Below are 23,012 nucleotides of genomic sequence, written 5' to 3'. Positions count from 1 at the left end.
GCTTAGAACCAGCACAAACAACACTTAACCTCAGTTGTCCTAAAAAAATGTATACATTAATTTGCTTAATCCTTTCTCACAACAACTCTTTGAATGAAGAACTATTACCCCATTTTACAGATGAGGTAACTAAAGTACGCAGAGGTCACAATGGAAAAGAAGGCCTTGTTAAGGGTGGTGAAAGCATGCAGAATATAACCTTGAATTTGACAATCTATATTGTCGTGAGCAAGAACAGTACATTGAACTGGCAGGAGAGCCAGAAGAACTCATTAAAGCTCCAATTGTTTGGACCCACCAGTAGAGAACCTCATTCAATAGGTCTGAAATAGATTCTAGGAATCTGAATTTTTAACCGCCTGCCCGATAAGCAGCCAGGTTTAGGAGATAAGAACTTGAAACTAGAGAAAACCTAGCTGCCCAAGATTTGAGGGGCATATTAGGATAACTGAGTTGATCTATTAACTCTTTTTCGAGTAAGAATACAAAATGCTTCAAAAGTTAACTCCCATCAGAGTGGTTAGATAACCTTAATTCTTTATATATTAGGAATTAAAGTTAACTTGCTTCCTAAATCCAACAGGACACAGAGAGTTGTGTGTGTTTTCTTGTCTTCTTGACTACTAGATTCATATACTAGCCCCAACTTGCCTCACAGATATGCCAAGAACTTCCTGCAAAAGATATGAAACAGCCTACCATGTCAAGCCAAGGTCACAGTCATTTTGGGAACTTTCTAAAACAAATACTTTAAAGTCTGGATTGGTCATAAAGATTTAAAATAAAGCAGACATATCTTTTCACTATGGCAATTTTCTGTTCACCGCAGTCAGAGAACATGAATGTGACCAAAGGCGAATGACACTAAACTGAACTGCAAATGCATGGTATATGAGTAACCACCTCCCCATCCTACAATATGGCAGCCGTTGCTAATCAATCAATATCTTTCCGACCGAGTCCGGATGTGGCATGAAGATCCTTCTTAACAAGATGCTTCAAGGCTGAAACTCCCTCAGGACATGAACAAAAATTAAGATGTCTCACTACTAGAAGAAAAAAATTGCAAAAATTGTTCATTTCCCAGATACTCTCTGGTACATTCAAGACTTATTATTATTTCTATAGCTCTTCATTTCTTGTTCAAAAAGGGCATTTGGATAAAAGTTTGCTGAATTTCATTAGTTTTTTTCCTTACTAGTTTGGCCAAAGGATTTAACATTTCCCTAACATGAATATTAAACTCAGCAGAGCCCATGAAGCACTAGAACCAAAACAGTTAATTAGCAAGTCACCAAGACTGTAGCAAGAAGCAGGAGGCATGGCTTAGGAAGCTGCCCATTTTTATTGTAATAAAGAAAATAAAGACAGTAATTCTAAGAACATTTATTAACCCCTCAGTATGGGTAATTGCCATCAGATGTGGGTCTGTCAGTCTTGCATTAACATAAGCTATACTACATCTTGGTTTTCAGTAATGCCCATGATACTGCAGATAAGTGCTAACGCTGGAGTTTTGAGAACCAAGCCCTGTGTCCAGCAAAGGCTTTAAAAAGAATTTCACTCTCAATGGTTGCTTGCCTAGAAGAAATTCATTTTATGTTTAAAAAAAAAAAACCAGTAAGAAAGAAAACAAGGAGGCATTCAATTGAGCAAGCATTATCTTAACTCATTTTAAGATAATCTCTTGCATTCACCAACAGTTTCTCCAATGGAGAGAACGACAGAAAGAGACCTTGTATGATTTGGCTGCATGTTCCATTCTATGTTGTTTGATGACCTAAAATAATGGAATGGCGATAAAACAAAAAAAAGAAAGGCTTTATAATAGTCAGGATACGCCGACCAATTTTAAATTGAATTACACAGCCTGCTAATCTTTATGACTGGATAAAATTTCTTTCAACATTATGCATTATACTAAAATTTGCAGTGCTTCCCCCTCCTCACTTCTTGAGCTGAAAGCCCCCTGCCCACCCCCACACACACCTCCCCAAAGATAAAGCTTCTCTTTGACCCTAAAAGCATTGTTCCTGCTGACTGGGAAGACTTATGCAAGATTTCATTTTTATAGCTATTTTTAGTTGGTGGGCATCTATATTTCACACCAGGGTATATACAAACAATATTATAGACACTGGGCCTATTTTCCTAATAAAGCACACAATTTTTTAAAAAATGGATCGGTTCAAGCATATACATATGACCAAAGAGATTTTTAAAACCAACAATATCAAGGAGCTTTGTTAAATTTTAAAAACAGATATGCGGAACACTGCACACTGCATATTTGATGAAGCAAGCACACTTCCGAAACTCTGATCTACCCAGGTCTTGAGTGATAGTAGCCTCGCTGAAGTAGGAGCCTGTGTGTCTGGGCTGTGTTCTTGCTCATTTGGTGTGATGGAGCAGGGTGCTAACGAGAGGGGAAAGAGCTTGTTCTGTAAGCGTAGACCAGCTCAGACTTCAACTCCTCTAACCTTGATGAAGAGAAGAGAGGACAGTAAGAACTGTCTTAACAAGTTTCCTGATCTTTCTTCCTCCTGTCATGGGAAAGGAAGTTTCTGAATTTACCTTACAAAAACTATGTATATATATTTCTAGGAGAAATGACTCTTCTTAAAACTTAAGCTCCCTCCTGATACCTCAGACTATGGAATCATACTCTGTGATACATTTTGGTTTATTTATAACAAAAATGAAAGACCCACCCATTTACACTGATTTGTGAACAAATTCATGTTCCCTCTCACTGAGCTATATTTATGATTTTTTGTTTTAACATTTGCAAAGCAGGCAAAGAGACCATATATAAGAATGAAAACTTAGATCTGCGAATCACCGTAAGAGCATATGGCAAATTATAAGCTACAGAATAACTACCAGAAACCGCACATAGTTTCTGTTTCAGATCTTTCTAGATATGCTAGATGCTCTTTTAACTGACACTCTCCAGTCCCTCTGAGGCACATACCAACTGCTGCCCACAATGCACTGACAATTATCCCTGCTGACATCTATGCACTTCTGCTCCCATGTATAGCAACCCAGAGCCACTTGCATTTATTCCCACACAGTATATGCCAACTATACTTTGTACCATAATTACCTAATGCAATTATATATTACTTAAAATGACCAAATATTAATATTCAAAGAGTATATAAATTTGCTGCTACATAAGGAGTAAATGACACCACTTTAAAAAGAGGGAAAGAATCATAAAAATCTAGATGTATTCTACACTCAGAGTGTTTCGCAAGCATCTTTACATTTTGACTTGCCAATAAATAAACTAAAATCAAAGTGTGATAAATATGATACATTTTTGATAAAGTGATAAATTATATATGTGTGATTTACCCAGGAAAGATAGTGCCGTTCTCTAATCACTGTGAGCAAAGAAAACGCTTCAGCACTACCTCAGAAGACTGGCCAAAACATGCACATCTGTATGCTCCAAGTTAAAATAAAAATATTTTGCTACATGTTTATCACTGTTATGGTTTCCCACTTGAGCTGACTTTTTGATTGATTGTGCGCTTTCTTGTCCCTGTCACATTGGATAAGAGGGCTTCAGCTGGAGTAGCAGTTATATGCACATGCTGTAGCTGTGAATGTGGAAAGCAGGTCTTTCACCATCTTCAACCCTGACGAGACCTTATCAAGAACAAAACATACAGAAACGAAAGCTCTATCTGCTCTACAAAAGACATAAATGTAGTTTTGGTTTCTACCTTTTTTTATAGGAGAAGCCTAAGTTTTCTCATTTTCACAGTGTTAAGTTATATAAATTTAAAGATTCATTTGTCAATTCGTATTTTAGTCACTTTTAGGCTTTGTAGTTACATTGCTTTCCGAATCCAGGCTTTCTATGAAGAAAGGATTCATAAAATGAAGAATATAAAAATATGCAATGAAAATATCAGCTTGGTTTCCTAAATCCCCAAGGACTTCATAAATTACAGCTAAGTAAACTAGTATTCCTACTAGTATCATGAGTTCTACCATATCACTACCACCTCTAGGACTATGACTATATGCTCTTCTTTGATTTTCAATTACAAATTTAGGTGATAAAAGGAAATAAATGCATGTGGCGTTGATGTACCATGAGCACTGAATCACAAAAGACTATGTTATATGAAATAATTTAGAGTCAGTAGGTAAAATACTACACAACCTCGTTCTCAACATTTCACAGAGAAATCAAAGCTCAGATATTGTATATTTTTTAGTCAGATGTCTGTTCTCACGGGCAAGTTTAGTCTCTTCAAAATAAAAAAAAAAATTACCTTTCAACTTTATTTTGAAACAAAAGAGAAAAATACAAAGTAGAAGATAAATGAGATTCATATAAATGATAGGGAGAAGGGAGACAACACAGTTTAATTGTACAACATTTTCCGAAATTAGAAGGAAAAAAAAAGGTGCTTTTTCTTTCCTGCTCCTGAAATTTCAACAAAATTTAAGAAACACTGGGGAAAAAAAAAGTTCATTTCAGTTTCATAATGCACACAAAACTTGCTGCAATAACATCTAAATTTGGTAGATCAATAATGTATGATTTAGTTAGCTGCTTGATTATTCATTTTGGAGGTACCAAATAGGATTTTAAAACAAATTCCAGATGTGAAAAGAGCTAGGAAGTACAGGGAATGTAATAAAAAATAATTCATTTTTTTCCCCAATGTAATTATTTTCTGGAACATCATAAAACTTTCCTCTAATTTTCAAAATTAGAGACATTTTGATTAAAACTTTATTATGTATACATACACACAATTATGTGTTTTATAAACTTTTACAAATGGTAAAATCAAAGGCCCTAAATACCCCATTTCAAAATACTGTACAGAAAAATAGCATATATCAGAGTCTCAAAAGGTCACAGGGTGACAAATAGAAGTAAATGGTAGCATAAGAACAGTAAGCAAAGATATGTAATAAAAAAATAAAAAAAAAAGCAAACAAAAAGAATGTTCATTTGGGAACAGAAGACTAAAGAATACTGTATATGGTTGCAAAAGTTGTTAGTGCACAAGAACAGTAGCCAAGGAGGTGAGTGGGAGCTTGTGCCATTCGACAAGCATGTACCCACCAGGTCTAGGGGACACCTCTTCACACTTTGTACAAAAGTACCTTATGGGCAAATGGCAGCACTAATCAGGAATAATGTATTGGAAAAGCTGAAAAAATTTTAAATGAAAATGCAAAACAAATTCCATTTTCTTCCCAGACTTAATAAAATAGAAAAAAAAAAGTATAGGGTAGAATTGTGAGTTTCAAAATGAATTTCTGCTTTTAGGCTAAACTGTGAAAGCGTACTAACCCACTGTGTGTAGGAGCCTTCAGTCCATAGCTCCGGAATGTGCCTTCAAGTTTCCACAAGGACTAACTCAGCCGGGCCAGAAACACGCAGAGAATCTGAGTGTGCAAGTTTCCAGTACCACCGGACAGGTTATCAAAAGGCTCTTTGGATCTCTTATCACATTCCGGCTAGCAATTAGCAACCTTCCATCAGACAAACCTAGTTTATCTGACATTAATTAGGTGAGATAGTAGGCAGTATCTCTTAGAGAAAAAAAAAAAATGTGTTAGGTAACTTTCTAAGCTAAGTAAATTGTCTGGTCCTTGTGAGGACAACGTAAAACCTAGAAAAGAAAGAAATGTATCATCACTCAATTCTCCATTACCACGATACTCTAGATTCTGGAGTCCCACCATTCCTGTATGCCACAGAAAATGCAGGATGCAGAGCACAGATACTGCCTCTTAGAGCAATGTGACAGCATTTGTATCTTCAGGTCAAGAATAATTTCTTTGTATGTTTGCTGGAGGATGCAATGAATGACAAATGTTTACAAAATCCCCATGGTAATCTTGTTACTTAATATACAGTTCTTCTTGTAATTATTGTTTAGAAATATAGGTATAAATCATAATGCTAATTTTATGGGATCGAGTTTCCATTATAACCCCTCACTCTTTAAGGGTAAGAAAGTGAGAAACAGTATTTTAGTTTGATTTGGTTTGATTTTTAAAATCGTTTGCAATAAATGATTGGACCCTGAAGAAAAAAAAATTGTTATAAAAGACATTATTAGGACACTTTGTAAAAACTGAAAAACAGTCTGTAGATTAAATAATAGGATTGTATCAATTTATATTTGATTTTGAAAACCACAGTAGACTAATATAAATGAATATCCAAGTCCTTAGGAAAGACGTTGAAATAAAGGGGTATAATGTCTATAGCTTACTCTCAAATGCTTCAGAAAAAAAAAAATATATATAATTTTACTTGCATCACATATATATATGGGGAGAGAGAGAATGATAAAGCAAATGTAGCAAAACTTTAACAACTGGGGAATCGGGTTGTACAGTATATAGGAGTTCATTGTATTCTTCTTGTAACTTTTCTTAAACTTGAAATTAGATTCAAAGTACGTATGAAAATGTTAATTGAAAAACAGGATTACGTGGACAGTGCTATAATGATGTCCTCTTCTCTTTCATCCTCCTTGCACTATTCCAAGTGAGCATATGTAGGGTGACTAATGATTTGCTACGTATCTCTGATGAGTACTATATTATTTGCATCATAATATTTTCGTTTCTTCCCCCTGCACATAATGCCACGTTGACAGCAAGGTCAGTTAAGTTACTATAAGGGATTTTTAATGAAAACAATTATAAATTTAAAATAACTGTGTTTAAAGCATTTAACAGTCACTAGGGTCAAGTGATTACAGCAGTTACAAGACCCGTGGGACGTGTTCGCACCAAAACAAAGTGAATAAATTACCTCAGCTGGCGCATGTAATCACTAAGTGACCACAGGGGTCAGGCAGAGTGGAACCCTGAAGACTTTCACGCAAAACCAATAATGAAAATTTATCAGTCAAAAGGTGGGGGGAAGGGGGGACATCAAGAATTAGTGAGTTGAATCATAGACTGGAAGCGGAACTGACTCTCTGTGCAACTTGAATGGCAGGGAAAATGACATTCAAAAACCCAGGGGACAGCTGGAAAAAAATTCCAGGAAACAATATGCAGGCAGGCTAGGAGGATATGGAAGTGATCTCTGCAGTATCGGCAAGTTAAAAGCCAAACCAAGGGCTACTTTGTCCATATCCAGAAGCTTGTGGCAGTCTGGAAAGCCATTCAGAGGTCTAGGATGAAAGACAGGGAGGTGTATGCTGTTAACGATAAAATGACCACTTCTAACATTTATGTGGCACTTGACATCTTCTGAGGATGCTCCCCAAACTTCACCTTCACAGCTCTGTGACTATTCCTCCTTGCTGTACATGTAGAAGAGGTGGCTGAAGATCAGAGAAGCAACACATTTTGTTCATGGAAGTACAACCAAAAAGTGAAGAAAGCCAAACATTTACTAAAGAGTCTCTATCTGCTAAACACTGCTGGGAATGTCATCTCAGTAGACTCATAATTAAAAGAGGAGACCAGAAGCCTTCAAGGTAATGTTTGCTAATGGTCTGAAATCAGTATGGAGGGGAGAAAGGGATGATGACCAATTACGGAGGCAGAGCCAATATCTAACAGAGGCAATCTTTGAATTAGGCCTTAAAGAATGAATAAGAGTTCACAGAAGAAAGAGAACAAGACTGTCAGGTAGACAGTGGGACCAGCAGGAGCAAATATTCAGTTACTCAGCAAATGTACTGAATGTTTTCCACACACACACTGCTGCGCTTGTGACCTCATCAAAGATGGAGAGAGAGACACATCCCTGTTCTCATGGAGCTTGTTTTTGTTCATCTACCCATTCCCTCAATGCACGTTTCGAGCAGCGTCAGGCACTGTTGCAGGTATAGAGGATACAGTGCTAAGCAGCATAAGCCCAGATCCTTACGAAGCTTGCATTCAGCGGAGGAAGACTGACGATAAAGAAGAAGACACAGAAATAGAAAAAGTAAGATCTCGCCAAGGAGACGGCGTTTGAGCAGAGATCTATAGCCTGAAGAAATGGATAAGTACAAAGGTTCAAGCTAAGAATAACTTTGGACCAGATGTTGCTGTGCTTGAAGGAGAAGGAGCAAGGGAGAAAATAATAAGACATAAACCCAAAGATCTAAGGAGACGTTGGAGAGAAGCGCAGTGGGGAGTGAAGCTGGAGAGATTGGACTAGGTCATGAAGAGCTTTGAATGCCACAGTAGACCTCATTCCATCAGTAAACGGTGCCTAAAAGGCATTCCACAAAATCTCAGTCTGATGGGACGTCCCATGGAAAAAGAGTCCTGGGCCTACATTTCTCCATCTGTAAAAATGGTGATAACTGCATCAAACAACCAGAAGGTTGTGAAGATTAAACGAGTTAATTCTCATAAAGAGTCAGGCAATAGTGAGTACTCAGAATTGTTAGTTTTTATTAAATGACTCCAGGAAAGATGAATGGCAGGCTGGTCTTGCCAGTTTCTTTAGGCGTAACCGAGACCCAAAAGACACTCAAGAAGTAAAGTTGACAAAACACAATCCTAGACAGAGGAGGGTTAGGAGCCTGGGTTAATGATCACGTGAATCAGAAGATGGACTGAAGAAAATGAGCCGTATTTAGAGGAGATATTAACTCAGTTTGAGATAAACTGGTTTTAAGGTATCCGTGTACCTTCCACCATCTACGGCAAAAGATCTAGTCTCCAGTTGGATGCAAATATCTCGAAAAAGAGAGAGATTGAGATAAAAATCAGTATTCCATTCCATAAATCAAACCTCAAAAAATGAAAATAATCTCTGAGGTTTTGATATGCTGAATTAGCATAGGATGAGAAATGGCAATACACCCAAGCAGAAGACAAAGCCGCTAGTCCTGGGCCCTCCACTAACAAATCTGTGTGCAGTTGGCTAAGACATTGAAACTCTCTGAGTTCTCATTGCCTAATTTATAAAATGGAAGAGATAATACTGACAATCAGAGGCTGGATGCTAAGTGCAGTGATACTGCTCTCATTCCCTTCTGGATTCTTGGTGCCTTCCACAAGCAAGACCTGGCCCTCAGAAGACACTTAGATCATATGCAAATAATCTTTTCAGGACACAGTCCCTTTATGCTCTAGTATACAAGGATTCTGCTCCATGATTTAGGATTACATAGTTTGGGGGCTTCAATTTTCCCTCTTGGACCAGATGGCTTGGAAACTTGGCGATTCTGCCATTTCCAAAGAACTCTGTTTTTATTTTATTTATTAATTATAATAGTGATATAATTTTTATACAGTAAAACACAAAAAGATTCACACTTTTCAGAAAATTGTTTACCTGGCTTTCTCTGTTAAGCTGATGAAGTAACAGTTATATATATGTCTTGCCTATGTCTATTTCTCTTTAGGAGATGGGGTATTTCAGCAAAGGAGAAAAGGAGGAAGCTTGAGAATTGACGGTTGGAAGATTGAAGACAATGTCCAGTGATTTTAGCTCTTGTTCCAGCTTTTGCACTGGCTCACAATATGGACCCCCGTCTGTCCTTCCACCTTTCCGGATCCCTATCCATCCATCAGCAAGACAGAGATAATACTGTCTGCCCATATCAACTTCCCTGCACTGTTAGAAACATTAATGGACTAATATACTCAAAGGTACTTTGAGTCCTTTGAAGGAAAGATGTCATATAAATTAGAAACATTATAATTAATGTAATTTAAGAAAATGGCTAGTCATAACAAAGAGGATTAGGTTCACATGGATCACAAACGATCTAGTCATCATGTCCTCAGGTCACTAATGATCCTTTCTAATGGAACAAAATCCAATCTTACTTTTTTGAGTATATTCAGCTATTCTGTATTTGGTTTTTTTTCCCCCCAAGTATTTTACTTAATTCTATATCAAAATTGAACTATATTTTAAAGTTAATTTTTCCTTGCTGGGAAAAAGTATTTATATATGAATTAGACCAAAAGTAATTCACTTTAGGGTAAAAAGTTCTTCAATGTCGAGAAGGACAAGTAGATAATAAACATGAATCTAACTTTTATTTTTATTAAGCAAATACTCATACTATTACAGACAAAAAAAAACAGATGTTTGTATCCAAATGACTGGATATATAGGCAACTCATAGACATTTTTTAAAATTCTAGAATCACATACTAAGACAAAAACACCCTAAGTAATTGCTTGAAATTGAAAGAGAATCTATTAAATAAATTATAACTCTAGGATGGTAATTGGGAAAATCAAATTACGAATCAAAAACTGAAAAGTACAGCATGTCAGATATTGTTTTTGTGAGCAAGCTAAAGATTAAGAAATCTCTTTGATATTAAACTCCAGACAATTAGAATCAGGGAATTCTAAGCTCTGAGGAACTCTCTGCACATTCTCCTCTGTAAGCCATGGGAAAAGCCATCTTGTTCGCCCTTCTTAAAGCTTCGTACCTTTGCCTCTTTATTAGATATGACTATTAAGTAGTCATAAAGTTGTATCACTGTCAGCACTCCAGTGAGTTTCCCCTGCTCAAATCGTTTCTGAAGCTTTTCTCTGGGAAATGTTAGACACCTGACAAGAGAAGTAGTTTCTATTTTGTCACATCATGTTTTCTATCCACAATGGTATGTCCCCACTGGCCTACTTCACAAGTTCCAGCTCCCAATCATTTTGTACTATTTCAAAAAATCAGAAAAATTTTATGTGTCAGAATTTAAAAAATAACTTGAAATCTGACGAAAGCCTGGTATGCTGGTTTGTAAGACAGGAGCTAGTGTGCAGAGATCGGTTTCCAGAGCAGGGGTGGTGACGGTGTAAGGAAGAATGAGTGAGTCAGATTAAAGATTGGGGACAGGAAGGAGATAATAAGAGACAGAAGAGAGGGATAGGGAAAAAGGGTGCCTGGGCCTCCTCAGGTATATGGTTCAGAAGTTAATTAGAACCCAAAGAGACGTCTATGTGCATTCGGTCTGGGAAGCGTGGAAGGGAGACAGTGCCAGGTTGCTGGTGCCAGGCAGGGCCATGGTGCTCAGCCTTTAGTCTGTTGCACAGGCAGAGTGGGCTACGGGCCATCAGGTCACTGTGGCACAAAGGACCATAAGGCCACTTTCCCTAAGTTCTGCCTGCCTAGGGAGTAAGAAAAACTCGCCAACAGGGCAGGAAGGAGTAGTCATGTACTGGAATGCTTGGATAATATAATTTAGCAGCAAGTAACATTTACTGACCATTCATTGCCTGTACATACTGGATATCTGTTATCTTGTGTAACTTCACAAAAATCCTGTAGGTTAAATATGTTAAGCATCAATAATTCTCCTTTTACAGATGAATAAGTTGAATATCACGGAATGAACAAAGTCGAACCCAGAATTTAAATTAAAAAGCCAGCGCTTATGCTCTTAATCTTATAATATAATGTCCTTTTATTCAATACACACACGTGCACTCACACACGACACAATAGGAAACATGCCCGCTGTTAACAGTTATCAATGAACTATAGGACATACTGGTGACCTTGGTGTTTTTCTGTACAATTATTTTTGTTTTTTCACAAAGAATACGTAAGCTTCATAATTAGAAAAAGGTTTTAGTTGTAGTCATTTTTAAAGAGCCCTTGAAGGATGAAGATTTTTGGCTACGAGGATATTTAAATATATATGTGACACTCTCTCTTAAATACTACTGAGATTACTACATATAAATTACAATCTTTATAGAGAGAAATTTGACAATACATAATAAAACATTTTTAAAGACGTATGTATCATTTGGAGCAACAAGTATAATTCTAGGAAGATGACCTATGAATATAATTAAAAATGTTTGCCAAGAGAGAGAAAGAAGGACGTTTATCACACCTGTGCAGATAATAATAAAAGAATGAAAACACCTCAAGCGTCCAGTAATAAAGATGGCTAAATAAATTTGTGCACTCATACAACAGAATACAACGCTGACACAGAGTATGATGTGCTAAATCTTTTGAAGTTACAGGATAATATGCATAGATTAATTTTAAAAAATAGTAATTAAGCAAAGTCCTTAAAGCATGAAGATTGCTGCTATTGAGAATATTAAAAATAAAAATAGAAAGTAGAAAAATTTCTCAAATTATACACCAAGTAGCAATTATTCTGAAAATAGGATTATGATGAATGCATATTTTCTACTGTGCACATGTCAAATAGTGGAATTTTTATAATGTCTGCATATATTATTTATATTGAAAATATTCTTTCTAGGAAAAAAGTCTTTTAGCCATATTTATTGATGTAGAAAGTTGTTCACAATATATTGTTAAGATGAAAAACAGACTATAAATGTTATTACTGTGAGACCTCTATTTTGGTTAAATGCATATGTGTGTATACATACGCATCAACAGAAAACACTCTATAAAGAGTCACACTAAAATGTTAACAGTGGTTATCTCTGGCCATGGACAATTTTATTTTCTTCTTTTGCTTATCTCTATTTTCGAAGTTTCCAAGAATAAACATGTATTATATGTATTAGGAAAGTAAGATAAGTAGCTCAGGCTGTGAAAGCTTTTCCTAAAGACCGGCCCCAAAACTGTGGGCCAATAGCAAGATCACTGGAAAAAACACAGTCTCCCAATATGACTATTGTGAAAGGGGCAGAAATTGATTTGTATATCTATGATCTGAGATGTTTGTTACAGTCATACTCTGTTACAACCACATCTGATACAATGCTCCTACAAATATGAATAACCCTTTTCCCGAGATTTTCTTTGGAAGCATTTCTTTCTTTCTTTCTTTCTTTTAAGCCTGGAGAAAATGAAGCTCAAAGCTATTAAATGAAAACCGAGACCAAAGAAAAACCATAATTAAAAGTTCACAGCATTGATGCTATGTTAAAATGGATTTTGACTGACTAGATTGTTATATTAAAACTTTTTGCTGAAGGAATAGGCCACCCAAAAACACGGTCTTTCTAGTTATAATACAGGAAACAAAACAACAACAACGAATCCTTTGTAAGTATTTCTACACATATATAGAAATTACTGGCAATAGCCAACTGGCTGTTATAAATACTTTGAGGAGAAAAGAAAAAGGAAGGGAAGACATTTTATACACTGCATAATTTTAAAGTTTGGGCCAAAAGTGCAGGCAGAAAAAAATTTTTGTATCTTATGTTCATTTATTCGTTCAGATTCAACAACCATTTGTGTGCACCAACTATGTTTCAGGCCTCTGAATTGGGCATACCAAGTGCACTCGTTGAGGACCTACTGGTGTCTAGTGGGAGAGACACAAGTGAGCAATTATATAAGAACCATGAGAAGGGCTGTATGGACACCTGACCAACATGTTACCGGAAGCAACCAACTCTGAAAGAGCATCAGGCATAAGAGATGAATGAGTTCTCCTGAAGGAGGGGATCACTGCAAGAAAGGGGAACCAGGTTTTTTGCAAAGAGAAAGAGGCGTGAAAGGACATGTATATTTTGGGGAATGGAAGGAATTTTGGTGTAGGTGTAACTGAAAGTTGTAAATAGCAGGTGGACGTGCAATCAAATGATAAGATTTCCTAATGCTCATCTGTGCTGCATTCGTGGATATATATGCAATATGCAAGGAGAAAGCTCTCAAAAATGTCCTGAAAATGAGAGGACAGTAGGGATGAAGACAAGTGAACAGTAAAGAATATCGAAGAGGCACAGGTTGGAAAAACAGACAGGCAAAGAGAAGGAAGACCACACACGGCCCAATGCCTCATGAAATGTACCTTCGGGCACAGCAGTGCTGTTAGAAAGTACTGGAGTTCAGAATTTACTGAAAAGCAATAAAAATAATCACATTTTCACTGGCAAGTAATCCATATTTGGCAAGTTTATTTTTAAGCCAAGTCTGTGATGGTGATGCATTTTTGCCAAGATAAAAAAGAAAATGTTATAATGGTCAAGTGGCTAGGACCCCTCTCCAGTTCAAGTCACCAAAGCATATTTGTGACACACTTCTAGCGTACCTGAGCTCACATATTAATGGGACGATAGGATTTAACTATCACTTTAAAAAGTTCTTCTTTGGGGAAGATTTGTCTGTGCCTCTTTCCCATATCTCTATAGTCCCTGGCAATCAGAAGCCCTGGGCTGGTTTCCGTGAAAACAGCCCCACACAGCTCCATTTGTGAGACAAGGATGGGGATGTCTGATCAGCCAGACTTGGGGAGAAGTGAAAAACTGGGATTCTGGTGGCTCCCTCAGGGTGGCAGAGACAGAAGTTTAAAGTTTCATTCCCCAATCCATGGCAGAAATTTCAGAGGGAAGGGTCCACTGGGGCAATAACAGCAGCTATTAGAATACACTGATAATTTGTAATTCAAGTGTTCACATGTGGGAGAGACTTACCCACAGAAGACAAGATTTTCCAGGCTCTCATCAGTGGGTATTCGCTTCAAGGATGGAAATAAGTGCAATGAAATGCTAACGTCACAACATAATTTAAACTATCCCTTGGTGCTTATGTGACTGGCTGTGTTTTTAGTGTTCTTTATAGATATTTACTCTCTTGTAATTCATCACCATTGGAACTGTCCACACCAAATTCACAACCTCATAATGCACTCCCATCAGCCAACTCACAGACAGAGGTTGTGCCATTAAAAAAGCTTCAGTGTGACATAAACCCACCATAGACTGGAAGCACACATATATGTAAGTGTATGTGTTAAAGGAGGCAGCTATTCAAAATACCACCACCTAACGCAAGATATGGTCCCTCCAGTGGGGATCCCAGGCCCTGGACTAGGAATACAGATAGGAGAACACACTTAGGAAGTGAAGTCTGAAGGACCCAAGTTCAGATTCTGAGGTCACCTCCCAGTCATGTGATCTGAGGTAAGTTAACTTCACCAAGGCTATTTCCTCCTAAGTAAAAATAAGAAGCTAATACCTACTTCACAAGTTATTGTGAGAACTGCATGAAATGATACCTGTAATTGGGGGGTGTGGGGAGGAAGTAGAGTGTCTAGATCCTACCACCTATAGAAAAAACATGTCAGTTCAACGCCCCTTCATCCAAGTTCCAGTGCAACTTGGCCATTCATTATCTGAGTGGCCCTGAGTAATTCGTTTAATCTCTCCAGCCTCAGCTTCCCCTTCTAACAAATTCAGAGGTGGGACCTCCAAAGCCTCTTACCATCCTAACCAACATTATGTATGATTATTATAATTATTTAGAGGGAGCCTTGTTCTCAGTCTCTATTCTTGCATCTTTTGATGCTCTCTCTTACACTCTAAATCTCTCTTTAAATCTACAGTTCCATAACTTTCTAGTTCCTGCCTTTTGGATTCTATGACGCTAGCTCTGTCATCTCCCTCCACACTATTTGTCGACAGTCATCTAGGCCAGGGACTGTGTTAAGAATGATACAAGCTTTATCACAGAGTATATCCTCACAATAATCGTGGAATATATTATTTTTTTTACTACTACTACTACTACTACTACTACTACTACTACTAATACTACGCCCATTTTGCAAATGAAGAAATCAAGGCTCAAGATATTAAACAATTTATCAAAGTATGAAATTTAAAGTTGCTCTTCTCAGCTGCTCCTAACTGTTACATTCTACACTATCTTTCTATCCTCTGACTGTATCTAGTTGAAGTTCTCTCTTCTTATGACTCTGTGCAGTACAAGCTTATCTCATAAATTACTTTGCATTAATAACTTTATGTGCTATACCTGCCAGGTGACATATGTCCAAAGTAACCGGGACCTATCATCTCTGAACCAACAGGGAACTCATGATGGGATTCTCAGGCCTTGCAGCTGGAAGGTCAGGGTGAGATTCAAGGCAGGCAGGGCTTAAATATATCTTTTGAGTAACAGCACATGGTCAGATAGCTACTTAACTTCCACATGAAATTGCCAGAAGCCAGTTCAAGCCTAAACTATGGGAGCTTCCCAGTTGCCATAAGCCCACTCATAATATCACAGAATAGTGAGGGAAAAGCACTCACACTTTGGGGTAATACAATCCCAGGTTTACCAATCAAGTGCACTTGGGTGGATTAGCCTTTCTGAGCTCCCTGTCCACTAAATGAGCTTGGGTAAGGTAACCCAATTGAGCTTCAGGTTCCTCATCCATAAAATGCTGATAATATGAGCAACCTTAGAGGGATACCCTAGGGACCCTGCTGGGAGAGTCAAGGAGCTTGGGAGGATGATTTAAGCTGTTTGAAATCAGGGCGGTCTAGACTAGGGTAGAAAGAAGGAAATCAGAAGATCATTGAACTCTAAGCGCCTGCCAAACTCACACAAGTGGGAAGTGGATGCCCTGTGATGGCAAGAGCCCCAGACTGATCTGACCCTTGACTCCACTCCGCTCTGCGAGGCAGCTGTTGTTGGAAGCACTTTTTTCAGGTGAGAGGTTCCCCAGTGATCCAAGAGTGTAATCATATACCATCTCTCGCCCTCTGAGCACCATGAGGCTGCGGGGTAACTGAGCTATTCTGAGCCTTCCCCTACGGGATCCCAATTTCCCTATCCATATTCCATGGGCTCTCTTCTGAGCCCCCTGCTCAGAACTCTTCCTCCTACCTCAGAATATCAGAAGGGAAATAGAAATAGAAGAAACTGACTACGTGCCTGGCACTTAGCATTTTATTTCCTTATCATTGTATTTCCTTAGTTACGGCACATTTCCATTTATGGAGTAATTCCTTTCATAAAATCTCCCAGTGTTTACCTCTAACCTACTAAATAATTCCTCTGACCTCTTCTTGTTTTTACTCTTTAAATATCTGTTGATGGTTCATTCACCACATTCCCCATTCAGTTATTAATGGCCCACAAAAACTTACTAGCAGCAATCATTTACTGATTAATCTGCACAACGATCCAGAAAGACAGGTAGTATTAATCCTCAGTTCTGCAAAGGGAAACCAAGGGGAAAAAAGAGGTTAACTTAGCTGCCCAAGGTCAGCAGCTAAACAAGATTATAACCAGGATCTATTCTGTCTTGTATTTCTGTGAACACTTCCCACAGTGTTATTCCCTTTACAAATCAACATTATCAATGCTAGATGATTTTTGTGTTGCGATTCAGTTGTTACAAAACTTTGAAGTGCCAAAATTCAACCCAAAATAGTTTTGCCTGCTAATAGTTCATAAATAAAAGTGGCTAAAATGAAGAGATAATAGTACTTAAAAGTTAATTTTAGAGTCAAGATTAGTGAAAAAATGTGGATTATAGACCTAGCTCTGCCATAAGGAGATGCTGAGAAAATCACTTAACTTTCCTGCATCTCTGAGTCATCTGTGAAAATGAGATTATGCTGAATGATATTTAACATATCTTGCTGTTTTGAATGAGATGACTGAATACCTACTAAAACAGCACAAAATATAAAGCTCCAATATCCATGCTGCCAAGATCGTGGTAAAATCCGTATATTCATTCACTGTAAATGAAGTACAGAGCTACAACCCCCTTGGAAAGAAAGATGCCAGCAGATAAGAAGAATCATAAAGAATTTCATATCCTTTGACTTAGTAATTTAATTCACAATATATTTTACCCTATGGAAGCAAAAAGACATATACAAACAAAAATGCACATTTCAGTGCTAGCCATCAGAGGAAAAATGACCAATTTAAATGTTCATTTTAGAGGGACATCTTATTAAGTAAAAGCATAGAACAATATGAATGTCATGTTGCTATTAAAAAGGGTAAATATAAAAATTATGCAAAATCATTTAAAATCTTACCAATATTATTAAATGAAAATAACCAAAAGTAAAAGAGTAGATATGTACTCTGATGTCAACTATATAAAATGTGGATGGATGTGCAAGCTCACAGGAAAACTCAAAATAGTTATGTAATTAGTTAGGCTTACTGATTTTTTAAAAAATCATGTTTTTAGTGAATATTATTTTTCCATTAACACCTCCATTTGATCAATTATTTAAAAATTTCTTGAATGCTGATTTAAAGTTTCTGCCTAAATTGCCTGAGTAGTTTTTATTGGCTGACATATTACTCAGGACATTATTCTTCTGGAGTGATTTCTGCTCTCTGCTACACAATTCTTTAGTATCTTTAGAGATTCCAAAATCTCGAAAACTTTGCACTTCTTTTCCTCACCTAAGAGGGTTCTTAAAAAGATCTGTCGTCTAATCTAGCTATGAGCAACTCCATGATTGCCTTCTAATGCTAATGTTTGGCAAAGTCTGACCCAGGAGTGAAGATTTTTCGGATAACCCCGACCTACTGGTGTCTCTACAGTAATCACAGAGTTGCCATGATACTTTTCATGGTGTACAGGGTGATTTCAAATTCCAAGTTTTAAGAGCTTTGCTAAAGGATAGCTTATATTTTCAGGGGTCTTAGGACACTCTTCCTTCTGGTTTCCTTAGAAAAGCTGCTCTCAAGCTGCACTATGCTAGGACCTGCCCTTCACAGTAGGACTTTTACATGCTCTTCATTTCTTAGAAATGTTCTCTTACTAGTAGGTCATTTGTACATCTTTGCTCATAATATCTGGGAAAGACTGCAGAGCCAATGAATTAAAAATATGATTCTAGGTCTCATGTGTGGCAACGAATGCCCTCATTAAAGCAGAATGAGTGAGATGAGATGAGTTTCAAAGCTTTCCATCCCTTTGCCCCAGAGCCACCGAGGCCAGGCAGTGAGAGGATGCACAGTAAAATTAAATATCTAAAAATTCATCTTTAATTAACAGAATTGGATTAAAGCTAGACACCACCGCATATCATACGAGAAATGGCTGAGCTGGCTTCCAAGTGCTCTAATTCAATTAGGACGCAGTGAGTGACACTCGGATGGGAAAGGTTAATTGGGGGCGCCAGAACGCAATCATTCCTTACCTAACCAGTCATTAAACTTCTTAACCTCTGAGGGCAGTCCCAGCTCGGTGAAATCGCCTGTGTGGAGAAGGATGTCCCCATAAGGCATCTGGATACCATCTGTTCTGGAGTGTGTGTCTGAGATGCAGACAAACCGCGTGTGGCCCGCTGGTTTTGGAGTGTCATATGGGATGGGGTCGACCCTAAAGTAGACATAACAGATCCCATAACAGTTAAATATATTAGAACCCTCGTAATTGTCGTTGCACATACATATCGATTGTTATCCATGAATGCTCCCAGACAAACTGATGCAAAGGCAGAAGGGACACTTTTGGGTACAGAGGAGACTGCATTACCCATCTATAACCCCAGTGGGCAAATTCAAAAGCCTTACTTACCTGGTACGAAAATTAAAAAGAATATTGTACATGCAGGGTCGGAAATAACACAGGAAGCTGATGGAGTGATTAATGGTGAAGTTTAGGGATACTGAACCCCAACTGGGGAAGCAAAATTATGCTATTTTTTCTCTCATCATGCTCCAATTGATCCCACTACTCATTAGGAAATGAATAACTAATTTATTCCTTCTTAAACATGCATAAGTTAAGCAATGAACTAATTTACAGAGAACACTGCACATGATTTGCCAACTGAGATGTAGAGAGACATAGATAGTACTAATATTTAATATCCTTTCCAGATCCATTCAGCACCCGTATCTTCTTGGTTTTGCTGAGAGTTTCAAATTGTAAGAAGGAAAGGTGATGCCAAAATAACGGAGCTTTTAAAAAAATCACTGGGTGTTAATAAAAAAAAAAAAAACTTTGTCAAGCTCCTTCTTTACCTCAATGAATTATCTGCAGTCCCAGTACACCTTAGGTTACTTGGAATGCCTGGGGCAAACATTCTATTCAGTACAAACAGTAAGCCTTTTAATGGGTGTCTATACATCTACATATGCATTAATATATGTATAGTTTTAGAGACCTAAGCACTGTGAAATTACACCAGGGCATAAGTATCAAAAGGCAAAATGATCAACCCTAAGCAAAGAAAATGAAACAGAACATTCTCATTTAATTGAGTGTAACAAAGTGTGCTAAATAAACTTGGTAAAGAAATGCAAATCTGACTCTTCAAGCATACAGTTTTAATTATTTAAAGGGTTGGTAGCATAGTTAAGGATGCTTTAACTATATTAACTCTATACTGACAGCTTCCTTTAATTTCTCTGTAGAAATGCATTTATTTTAGATTATGGGTGAAAAGGAGCAGTTATAAATGCAAAGAGAAGGTCACAAGAAAAGCAAACATGTAATGTGGAGATTACAGTGTAGAACATTTAACAAGGAACAATATTTCATATCATAGTTCCACCTTTGACAGTTATGCAACAGAGAACACACCGAAAGCTCAACACAAGATTCCCTATATATCTTGTCTCTATAGGCTTTGCTTAATTTTTCTTTCCTTTTCCCACTTTTTTAAAAGAAACAATCTATTTTAACAATGGCAACTGTTGTGAGGAAAATTAATACATCAGTATATAACCTGGCTAAGCTTGCATTTCTTTCCTGGTTAATCTTTCAATTTTATTTTTATCTTTTACAGAGAAGAAGGAAAGTAAGGAAGAAGAAAGAAGAGCTAAAAGAGAGAAAAGAGGACGGAGGAATGAACTGGTTAACACAGTGGGTCTAACTGGAAACCCAAAAGGAAAGTTTACCTTCTGCAAAAAGTTAATGGATTTTTCCTGTAAAGGTTAGTAATTAATAGTGCTGTTACCATGGAGAAAATTCACTAATCCACTGAGATTTCATGAGTAACCTGGAAACCCTCCTGATTATATCCAATGTTGATTTATTTTTTAATATGTGAAAAAGTTTAGTATCTTCCTTTCCATTTCTGAGACTCTATTACAATCAGTCTAAGTGGTTCTAATCTTATCAATTTCTCTTGTCTTTTAAAAGTAGTTTTCCCAGAGGAAGAATGCTCATCCCCTCTGCAGCAGACTGCGTCATCCACTGAGAGTGATAATATTCTATTCCTAAAGTTAAAATGCTCTCTAGAATGGGACTATGCAAATTTATACTTGGTCTACCAACATCTGAATGAAAATTAAATAAATTAACCACTGAAATTTAAATATGTGAATAAATTCAGTATTATCTATATGTGTATATACACATACCTTTATTTTCCAGTTCTCATCCTAATAATCATGTATAGACACAGCCATTTCTTCCTTTCTGTAACTGAGCTAAGCTACTACATGAAAATCTTTTAGGAGTCCATCCAAATTTATCAGAGGGATATCATAGTCATACGTTTGAATTTATGAAACATAAAGCAGCACAGATATAAACCCCTATTCAATGAATCTACTCAACTTAAGTAAATCATCACATGGTACATAATTTATTTCCCCTCTTGGCTCCATACTGGGCAATAACTTTCTAAGACTATTGGAATGCCAGTCAGCTTTTGAATGGCTGCAATTTCCTTCCCTATTCTACCACCTCTTCCAGAAAAAAACATTTAAATATCCAACAGAGTTAATGTGACATAAAGGCCACGAAATAGAAAAATAGAGGGGACCGGAAGTAAGAAGAAAATGTGTCTGTTTAGCTTTGAGCTAAAATAAAATGATTCAGAAATACACAGAAACAATGGCAGAGAAGGCTCACGCAATAACACCACCAACTTGATGTCATCAAAGAGAAACAATTCGTAGGCATTTGGCAGAGATATGGAGGACTGATTCAAGGTAGAGGACTGGGGAAGAGGGAAACGCAAATGCAGAAATTACATACATCGCCTGACCCACAGACACTGGTGTCCTTTGTTATCCACAGGACTAAGCACAAGAAGATATGACTGAGCAACAAGTCAGAGCCATGCTGCAGGGTAACATGACAAATAACATCTGGGGGTCACAGGAAGAAGACATTTCCACCCAAAGGCATTCAGAGTTGAAAATAAGACATCTAGTAGAATAGGCAAGTTGCAGTGGATATAATCAAAGTTAAGACAACTCTAGGGGAACCACTATTCCCAAACTGGGCATTTGGTGAACACTTTGCAAAGTCAAAACAAACATTTTCACTATAAAAGCATATTTAAGGGAGAACCTGACAACAACTGGAAGATCTCCCTCTTCATATGGTATGAAGACCCTCATGTTCCATTTTCCCTCTTAGTTAACAAATTTAATGCTCATCTTGATGCTGCTGACTTCTCAAATGACCTAACATTCCCCCCAAGGCATCATGTTAAATTTCCTAGCAAGTGAGTCTCTTACCAAAGCAATCTAACCCCCAGAGCCAGATTCAAATATCAGAGCAAGATTTGCACGTACATCGGAGTACACCCAGGGGAAAACAAGATGACATGGGAAGATGAGAGGAAGACACAGCATCATAAAATCCCAGAGCTGGACGAAACCTTAGGGGGCATCGAGTTCACTGCTTTATATAAAGCTTGAATCCCCTCTACCCCTTTCCTGTCTACCAGACATAAATTTTCTTTCCAAGGTTTCCAGAGAAAGGGAGCTTTTGAGTCCCCTCCCTTCCACATTTGGGCAGCCCATTTGGGTTTTTCATAGCTCTACTTGCTGGAAACTTTCTGATCCAGAGTCTGCACCTCTGAAAAAGCTGAGCATGGGCCAAAGAGAGTTGGCCTGGAGCCTGAAGACTGAGTAACAATTTTGGCTGAGTTATTCACTTCGGACGAGTTATTCATTCGTATGGTCTTCATTTTTTTTTTCTCATTTGTAAAATGGGAATAATAACGCCTAATCTGCTAAGTTGTTATGAGGATATAAATTGTCAAGTATTGGGTCTGACACATGGCACATGCTCAGAAAGTAGAGATGCAGAATGACATAAGGGTAAAGCATGTTTAGCTATACAGCCAGACTCTCTGGTCCTGAATCTCACACCATATTTATTAACAGTGTGACACCCAGCAAGGTACTTAACTTCTATGCCTTGGTTTCCTCACCTGTCGAATGGATATAAAAAATAGTACCTAACTCATAGGATTGTTGTGAAGATGAAAAGGAATAATGTGCTCAAAGCATGTACCACAGTAGACACTTGACAAGTGTTTTTTTTTTTTTCCACAAATTAGTAGTATTTTTACTACTATTAGTAGCAGTAGTATTAGTAGTGGTATCCTTTAAGTTCTCTAACCTTCATCTGTC

At 37.4% G+C, this 23,012-nt stretch overlaps 1 protein-coding gene across 4 annotated transcripts in view; it reads right to left on the bottom strand.

Moving 5' to 3' along the window:
• The window catches only part of MPPED2 (metallophosphoesterase domain containing 2), a 163,603-nt gene that overhangs the window by 95,177 nt on the left and 45,414 nt on the right, over positions 1-23,012 (bottom strand). For all 4 annotated transcript variants that reach the window (XM_011362555.2, XM_011362554.2, XM_023532067.1 and 1 more), the window contains exon 3: positions 18,827-19,008. In XM_011362555.2, coding sequence (XP_011360857.1) covers positions 18,827-19,008 — 182 coding nt within the window. The remainder of the gene's footprint in view (positions 1-18,826; positions 19,009-23,012) is intronic.

Source organism: Pteropus vampyrus, unplaced genomic scaffold (genome assembly GCF_000151845.1).
Source record: "Pteropus vampyrus isolate Shadow unplaced genomic scaffold, Pvam_2.0 Scaffold76, whole genome shotgun sequence".
In the NCBI taxonomy this organism is placed as follows: Eukaryota; Metazoa; Chordata; class Mammalia; order Chiroptera; family Pteropodidae; genus Pteropus; species Pteropus vampyrus.
Note: the sequence above shows the minus strand (reverse complement) of the source record. Positions and strands in the feature narration are given on the sequence as shown.